At 49.4% G+C, this 9,191-nt stretch overlaps 1 protein-coding gene across 1 annotated transcript in view; it reads left to right on the top strand.

Annotated features, from left to right (window-relative positions):
• Nucleotides 1-9,191, top strand: part of LOC137800589 (WAS/WASL-interacting protein family member 1) — a 45,352-nt gene that overhangs the window by 32,002 nt on the left and 4,159 nt on the right. Inside the window, exons 3-8 of the mRNA XM_068597847.1 lie at nt 119-173; nt 327-417; nt 544-1,001; nt 2,178-2,312; nt 3,439-3,600; nt 5,064-5,198. Of these exons, the coding sequence (XP_068453948.1) occupies nt 119-173; nt 327-417; nt 544-1,001; nt 2,178-2,312; nt 3,439-3,600; nt 5,064-5,198 (1,036 nt within the window). The remainder of the gene's footprint in view (nt 1-118; nt 174-326; nt 418-543; nt 1,002-2,177; nt 2,313-3,438; nt 3,601-5,063; nt 5,199-9,191) is intronic.

Raw genomic sequence — 9,191 nt, 5'->3', positions numbered from 1 at the left:
AGCCGACGCCGGGTGCTGATGGTATCTCTCTCTCTCTCTCTCTCTCTCTCTCTCTCTCTCTCTCTCTCTCTCTCTCGGTCCGCCGGCTGCCGATGACCTTCCTCCCTTCCTCGCTCAGAAAGAGCAAGAGTAAGCACCCGCCAGCCGGAGAGAAGGGGACGTCTGTAAATATGGTGAGACATGCTTTCATGTTTACTCCCCAGCACTCTCCTCCCTCCCTCCCTCCCTCCCTCCCTCTCTCCCTCCTCGTCTCCTTCTGCTCACCCGGTTGCATAAGCGTGTGCGCGTGTGCTAACGTGCTGACGCGTGTGTCGATGTGTCGACAGCAGGGTTCCCTTCGACACCCTAAACTGAACTCCATGAGCAAATCTGACACCCGGCTGCACGAGATCAATCGCTTCCCCTGCAATGGAAACTGTGAGTGACGGCCGACAGCTTTTGCACACGACGATATCTGTTGCACAACTCCCAATCCAACTCCAAACCCCCCCCCCCCCCCACCTCCCTGTCCTCCTCTTCCTCCTCCTCTTCCTCTCTGTGCAGCTGTTGGCAAGAGCCGTCCAGCCAGCATGGACCTCCTGCTCCTCCACAGCCGGCGCTCCCAGACGGACCTGAGGCCGTCCCACGGGCGCCAGCTCCCGCAGATCCCCACCAGTCCCCAGGGGTCCAGCCAGGGGGGAGGAGGGGAGACGGGGGTGGACGGGGGAGGAGGAGGAGGTGGAGGAGGAGGTGGCGTAGTGGGAGGAGGAGGTGTCGTCGTCGGAGGAGCAGGAGGGGAGGCGAGAGACCACACCTACACTGAGGTGGGCATTCGGAACAACGCCACGCCCACCCGCTGCCTGGACGACGGCCTGTACGAGAGCGTGGGGGTCCGGGACGGCGACGCGGCACCCAAGGGCCCCTCGGCGCCCCCGCCCACCTTAAACAGCACGCCGGCTTCAGTCAGAGCCGCCCAGAGCCCCCCCGCTCAGGCCAGCGGCGCTCGCGGCGGGAACGGGAACGTAAGTACACACACCCAAATCTGAAGAACCTTGCACCCAGTTTGTACATGAGGGTTATATATTTTTTCGTAGCGCTGATTTCTATGCTTAATTTGATACCTAACATGTTTGTTTTTTGGATTTATACCATGTTTTTTTTCTTGATTTGTACCTTGTGACGTAAAAAAGGGTCCCCATTTTTGGGGTTCTTATCCTCATATAGGTGAAACCTTTTACGGTTCCACCTTTTCTAAAGGAACCCTGTGAAAGGATCTAATAAAGAAGTCAATGTGAACGGTGATACATAGAATCATCTGTCAAAGGTTCCACCTGAAGATGTGATGTGCTACAGAGAACCCTTCTTTGGTGTGATGGTTCCACCTAGAATCCTCCCTGGATGTTGTACCCACCTTCTGAGAGCTATCCCAGTGGGTTCTACCAAGAACCCTTTCATAGAACCGATCCAGGGTGTTCTACCAAGATCCTGTCTTTAGAACCCAACCCAGGAAGACCTACCAAGAACCCTTTCATAGAACCGATCCAGGGGGTTCTACCAAGAACCTGTCTTTAGAACCCAACCCATGAAGGTCTACCAAGAACCCTTTCATAGAACCGATCCAAGGGGTTCTACCAAGAACCTGTTTTTAGAACCCAACCCATGAAGGTCTACCAAGAACCCTTTCATAGAACCGATCCAAGGGGTTCTACCAAGAACCTGTTTTTAGAACCCAACCCAGGAAGACCTACCAAGAACCCTTTTATGAACCCACCCAGGTGATACTGTTTCTAGGACCCCATCGTGGCGGGTCTACTAGGATTCTGATCTAGAACACACCTTGGGGGTTCTATAGAGAACACTTCTATGGTCTTATCTAGAACCCTTAAGTGCTGATGTGATGCAGCGCAAACCCTTAGTCTCACAAAGAACCCTTCCGAAACAATGTTTAGAACCTCTGCCCTTCAGGAGGAACCCGTTTGCAGACCCTTTTTCCTCAGGGTGTGAATCGTGAGATCCACATTGATCTCATATTCAGTCAACATCTCAGTGACAGCTCCAGCGGTTGTTTCCTCGTCTGCCTGTAGATGGCGTGCTTCCTTAGCTCGTGTGTGTTTCAGGCGCTTTGTGTTTGTAGCTGACATCTTCGGACTCACAAAAACTTTCCTTTGTCTGTTTTGTCGTCGTTCTCCCCTTCACAGAGCGGCCGAGGCAACGGCGCCATCAACGGGCCACCGGCGGGACGAGGTAACGGCGTCAACGGGTCGCCTCTGTCTTCCGTCGCCGCCCAGGAGCCGACGGCCGCCGAGTATGCCTCCATACGCAAGTTCAGAAAGGTACCAGAGGGTCGCCGGTCACGGGAGGTTATTGAATCCACTCACAACAACAGCACCGAGGCTTTTCAACTAGTTTAAACATCAGGGTTGATTACCTCAACAGTTATCCTGTCACATGACATCGCCACACAAAGCATGGCGGGTAGCGTCACCTGATGTTTTGCCCTTTCTGATTAAACCCTTTCTATTTTATTCATTTTCGCCAATACAGAGCGTATTCACGTGACGTCAGCATCTCAATCGCGCCATCTTGGGGTCCACTTAGTTAGCCGGCTGCTAGTGGAGGCAATGGATTTTGTGTACTGGAGACAAGTTTTTACACACAGGAAAGTTTCAAGGCGGACAAAAGTCTGCAGGCTTAAGCCGTATTCACACCAGAAGCCCAACGCTTTTTAGCCTGATTTTACTCGCTTACTTTTCCTCGCAACCAGTTGCGGCAGAAAGGCGGCGCCGACATCCACAGTTCCCTTTGCGTAAGTCAAAGACATTGATTTTCGCTCGGCGAAAAAGCAAAAGGAGATTATTGACGAGTGTGTCAATGGAAACGTGCCCACAACCCGATGTGTCAACAGAAACACATGAGAACAGTCCTAACGCTCATACGCCGAGAGAAGCCGAAGTAAGTTAGATGCATTATTTGAGAAGCTGAACAAGTTGAAGTACAAGCCTGTCTTGTTTAGCTGATAAACCCATATTCTGAATCATTAGTCCCACATCCAACAATGAGGCACAGTACAACAATCACAAGACACGCCGTTTTAAACTGAAATTGTGTCTCCTTCAGGATATGATGGTCATGTCTTAAGAACTGCATAAACACAGCAAAACAATGCCGTGCATGGACCCCAACATGGTCGCCAAAGCTTGATGTGGTCACGTGGGTGAATGCGCTCTATAGTATAGGAATGTAAAAAGCGAGGATAACACATTAATGTAATACAACTTTGAGTGGAGCAGTTCAACTGTGTTGAGAAAGATTAAAAAAAGGGCATCCATGAGTCTCCAAAAACTGCATCAAAACATTTACAGCGGTTCCTATTCGCTTTTAGGTTTAAAATACTCCTCTCAAACTGGTGCATGATGTGTTCTTTTGAACTGAAAGCGATGTTTGACTCGTTGCCTCAAGGTGGACAAGCCCAACAGGAAGGACAACAACGGGGCGGACAGTCAGTCCGACAGCCAATCGAGCGTCAGCGACTCGCCCTCCACCGCGCCGCCGCCGCTGCACCGCAGCCAGGAGTTCCCGCGCAAAGGACTGGAGCCCTTCCAGCTGCACTCCTTCCCAAAGGTACGGACAGGAAAGCAGAGCTGTGGAGGTGATGGAGCTTCGACGCAAAACTCAAACCACGTTTGCTGCATTGCCGCCTGTCTGCCAGCAGAGGGCGCTGTGCCCAAACTAAAGCGCCTCGTGGGTTTTAACCACTCGTTTTATGCCTCATCGTCTTCTCAAATAGTCAGTTTGTGTTTGAAATGAATGATTTATGAAACCTACGATCCAAAACCCACTTGTTTGAGTTTTTTTTTTAAAAATTGTATTATTTGAGCCTCATGAATAGAGCCGTAATGTGCCGGCTGGGGCGCGTAATGAGTCAAGGTTTTTAGGGCAGTTCTGAGAGGGAACAATGATCGGATGGTGAACAGCCTTTCCTGTGCTGGCACACACATCCATCTGTTGTGTGTGTGTGTGTGTGTGTGTGTGTGTGTGTGTGTGTGTGTGTGTGTTTGGCAGAGCATAAAACAGGTGACATTGTCATTTTGGTTAGAGAGATTTATTAAGTAGGTTGGTACGCTACATTAAACAATTTAATCTTGGCTGTGGATGTCGGCCCAGTTGTTGACCTGACTTTTAATCTTTACTTGTGTACCCTTGATGTGTGTGTGTGTGTGTGTGTGTGGGTGTTTGTGTGTGTTTCTTCTGCCCATTTATTTGCCATTTCGCAGTGTGCTGAGCAGCATGGTGTTAGCGGCCAGAGTAAAGAGTGGAAGGATGGATTATGTAAGAGCCTGGCAGGCGGCCAACCAGCCTCTGTGTGTGTGTGTGTGTGTGTGTGTCAGTGTGTGTCAGTGTGTGTCAGGGCCAACAGGTAGCCAGCAGCCAGCGAGGAGATAAACAATGTTCACATGTTGAAGCCATTTACTCGCCCGGCTTCTGTTACTCACTCTCGCTGCGCAGGAGGAGCGTATGAAAGTTTAATCGTCGCCGGTCGGACGTACAGCGCAGCGCAACGTTGTTTATGATTGGTTCCTAATTGGTTTTCAATCACCAGCAGTCACTGGTTTTGTCCGGTTCTCTTTTTATTTTCAGAAAAAGTCGTAATACAAATAAGTTGTAAGACGTTTTGTCAAAAGCATTTCTTATTTAATTTTCTTCCCTCGGGCTTTGCGGTGAAAGCAGTTAACTAGGGATAATCTCTGGTCATCACTTTATCTCTCTGCATAACCTTGTGGGACAAGTTGGCCGCAAACCAAAGAAAAGAACTGATTAACTCTTGTGGAAAATTCAACAACTGGGCCGGCATTCCTCAACACTCACATAGCACAAACCATCCAGCAATTAGCTGGTAAATGTTACTGTGTGTGTATGTGTGTGTCTATGTTTTTTTTTTTTAAAGATACAGATTTGGAAACTCTCGCTAGCAGCAGAGGAAATGTAATTAGTCGGGAGCTTTGATTCTGTGATTTCTGTTTATTTTTTTGCACGGGCGCTTCCGGGTGATAATTGCGATACTTTTCCGGGCTCCTTGTCGGCAGGAGGCGGTGTTCATGGGCAACGGGGAGCAGTACATCTGGAAGCCGCCGGAGGAAGAGGACATCATCACCCTGCACCCGCCTCCGCTGCGCGCAGAGAGCCTGCAGGGGCACCCATCGCCCCCGACTGCAAAGGAGGTAATCTGTGCGTGTGTGTGTGTGTGTGTGTGTGTGTGTGTGTGTGTGTGATATACACAGACAGGTCTCTGATTTGTGTCTGCTATGTTTACGGTCGGGGGGGATTTCTGCACGCCGTCATAACACCACCGCCTGTCATACAAGGTTCTGCTTACAGCGAGAGGTTATGTTACACGGCTCCAGCCTCCTCCTCCTCTTCCTCCTCCTTCTCCTCCTTGACCCAGATCTCCCACTCGTCTACCCGTCTCCATCACATAAACTCAGCAGATGGGTCTAGACATCGGCTGAAGGGCCTCTACCCTGGAAACTTGCCTCTCAATAGCCTCTAGAACCTGAAAAAAAAGTAGTCCGAAATCCAAGATGGCTGATCCGCTGAGCAAATCCAACACGCGAACGCCTTGAAACGTGCGTTCTCGTGGACTGACCTACAGGGGGCGACTCCTCCTGTTGCAAAAAAACATTTAGCATCGCTCCTCTCTGCGGAGTCGCGAGGACTGGTACATGAAAAGTCCTCATAAACCACCGAGTCGGGTGGACTGGTACATGAAAAGTCCTCATAAACCACCGAGTTGGGTGGATTGGTACATGAAAAGTCCTCATAAACCACCGAGTCGGGTGGATTGGTACGTGAAAAGTCCTCATAAACCACCGAGTCGAGAGGACTGTTACACAAAAAGTCCTCATATATCACCAAGTCGGGTGGGCTGGTACATGAAAAGTCCTCATAAACCACCAAGTCGGGTGGATTGGTACATGAAAAGTCCTCATAAACCACCGAGTCGGGTGGATTGGTACGTGAAAAGTCCTCATAAACCACCGAGTCGAGAGGACTGGTACATGAAAAGTCCTCATAAACCACCGAGTCGAGAGGACTGTTACACAAAAAGTCCTCATATATCACCAAGTCGGGTGGGCTGGTACATGAAAAGTCCTCATAAACCACCGAGTCGGGTGGATTGGTACATGAAAAGTCCTCATAAACCACCGAGTCGGGTGGATTGGTACGTGAAAAGTCCTCATAAACCACCGAGTCGAGAGGACTGGTACATGAAAAGTCCTCATAAACCACCGAGTCGAGAGGACTGTTACACAAAAAGTCCTCATATATCACCAAGTCGGGTGGGCTGGTACATGAAAAGTCCTCATAAACCACCGAGTCGGGTGGATTGGTACATGAAAAGTCCTCATAAACCACCGAGTCGGGTGGATTGGTACATGAAAAGTCCTCATAAACCACCGAGTCGGGTGGACTGGTACATGAAAAGTCCTCATAAACCACCGAGTCGGGTGGACTGGTACATGAAAAGTCCTCATAAACCACCGAGTCGAGAGGACTGTTACACAAAAAGTCCTCATATACCACCAAGTCGGGTGGGCTGGTACGTTAAAAGTCCCCGTAAACCACCCTCACCTGACTCAGATCAGCCGATAGCTCCCATACATTGCAATAGCAGGGTTTTAATGAATTGAGGGCAGTTGCTAATCATATTAATAGCACAATATGCAGAATCTAAACACTATAGAGTCTTGTTAAAGGTTAGCTGTCTTCACTTAGACTTCTTCAAACGGACCTCTACCCCCACCCTGACATTTCTGAGTTCCAGTCCCTCTTCGGTCGCTCCCCGCTGACCTCACATCAGTAATACTATCACATCCTGAGAGGTCAAAGCGGTCGGGGAACTCGAGGCGCGTCAACCTGAGTCGATGGGAGGCGTGTCCCCGAAATGAACCGCCGTCTATTAATAGCTTGTGTTTGACTGAGCTCCTCTTTTTCATTATCGTCTTTATGAGCTCAGGGGGGAGTCTTATCTCCACGTCTGTAACTTTATTGGTTTATTTATGACTGAAGCTTGTGATTAACAAGCCAGAGTGGGAATGTGTTGTTCAGGATCTACAGGGTTTATTCTTCTAAAGAAGCAGTTTTTTAAAGTTAAGTTTCTCCTCTACACCATTTGTTGAGCCCGAGAGTTGTGGATGCTGTACGTGGAGGTCGTGGGGTTAAGTCCCCCGCTGTTTGGCTCACGGGTTCAACTCCTCCTCTGCAAATTAAACTGCTCCACAAAGCAGTTGGCTTCGACTTTGTTCCGCAATCTCGATTTCTTCTTTACAAACTTTTCTTTTCCTGTTTTTTTTTTCCTTTTCTCTTTCTCTCTTTCTCCCACTCGCTGTGTTTTTCCATCTGCGAGTGAGCCGTTGCCCTAACATGCCCACTACACTTCATATCCTCCGTGAGTTGATCGGTCGCAGGCAGAAGGTGTAGGGTTTCCACTCCCCGCCCGAATCTCCTCCTCTCCTCTCCTCCTTTCCTTCTGCTCCGCTTCCCCCCTTTTTCTCTCTCTTGGCGACGAGGAGGCGCTGCCTTCCTCCTCCAATCACATCGCACAGACCCGGTTCTCCCTGCCAGATGAACGTCGCACCGCTTGGAAGCGTGCGCTCATATTTGCTTATTCATAAGCTTATTCATGTGCTTATTCATATTTATAAAAGGAGCAACGCTCATGCGTCCCCCTGCCCCGTCCTGGATAATCAGCGCGCGGTGACAATTAAAAAATGAAAAAAGCAACTTCTCAAAAGCTGAAGTCGAATCAGAGGAGAAAGAGACTCAAACGGCTTCCTCAACAGCTGCAGCCCGGTTCTGAAATCCCCATCGTCTTGTGACTTCCTTCCTCTGCTGCACACACACACACAAACACACACACACACACACACACACACACACACGCGCACACACACACACACACACACACACAGTGCACGCACACACTTGTTGCATGTACTCCAGGGTCTCTTTGTTTATCCAAAAAGGTCGCACAAGAGTTTTTTGCGGGGGTGGCTCATGCGGGTCATTTAAGGTCTGCGAGAGAGAGAGAGCGAGAGGAAGGGAGGGAGGGAGAGGGAGAGAGAGAGAGAGAGAGAGAGAGCTTAACAATTGTTGTACTTTCTGGTATTGGAGACACCATTGAAGGGAAGTGTACAGAACACATGGCCACCGTCTCTGCACATCTCAGATTTCTGTTTTTTGGGCAGTGTGTGTGTGTGTGTGTGAGGGGGGGAAGGGGAGAGGGGGGTGCGCATGTGTGTGTGTTTGCATAGCCAGAGTCATTCGAGGCCACTAGAGCAGAGCTGCTGGTCTGGGTGTGAACACGGAAGGTAAACATCGAACACAGTCCTGCTGCTCTGCTGCTCCCCTTGTGGAGGTTTGAGGCCGACGCGCCAGAGGTCACCGCTCCACGTGTTTCACCCCGCAAGACCTCACACACACACTGCGAGGCCCACAATCTTACACGCCTCATTGCACACACACACACACACATGCACATGCAGGTACCGCAATGTGCAAACACACACACACACACATGCAGGTACAGCAATGTGCAAAAACACAAACACACACACACACACACACACACATGCAGGTATAGCAATGTGCACACACGTGTGCGTGCACGCAGGAACACACAAACGCACACACACAATCGTAATGTGCATGCACACACACACACACACACACACACACACACATGCAGGTATTGTAATAGCTGCACTCTGTCCGCGGACCACGCAGCGCTCACGCTGCTTCAGAAGCATTGTGGTCTCTCATTAAGACATGCAGACACATGAAGACGGGAAGTCTGCTCGTACTCCAAGTCGAGACTAAAGCGGGCCGATCGCTGTTGCTTTTTTTTTTGGTCTGCGTCATCTATGTATCATACATATTTTGTTTGAAAACTCAAAATGTCGTAATGGTCATTTTTCATTTGCACACACCCCATGAAGCTTTATCAGCGGTGTGAAGTTATTTCTCCCTCCCATTTTTTATCATTTTGGTAAAAGGTGTGACAAACCGCATTTCTACTCAAAAAACAATAATAAGAAATTTGGCATTAGACATTTATTGACATTTTATTCATATATTTCTCTACTTTTGTGAACTTAAGACCTTTGGTTAAACAATTTTCGTCACCAAAACAGATCGTCCACATGAATAAAGTT

This window comes from Clinocottus analis, unplaced genomic scaffold, assembly GCF_023055335.1.
Source record: "Clinocottus analis isolate CAN_PGR_092001 unplaced genomic scaffold, fCliAna1.0.p SCAF_4, whole genome shotgun sequence".
In the NCBI taxonomy this organism is placed as follows: domain Eukaryota; kingdom Metazoa; phylum Chordata; class Actinopteri; order Perciformes; family Cottidae; genus Clinocottus; species Clinocottus analis.
Note: the sequence above shows the minus strand (reverse complement) of the source record. Positions and strands in the feature narration are given on the sequence as shown.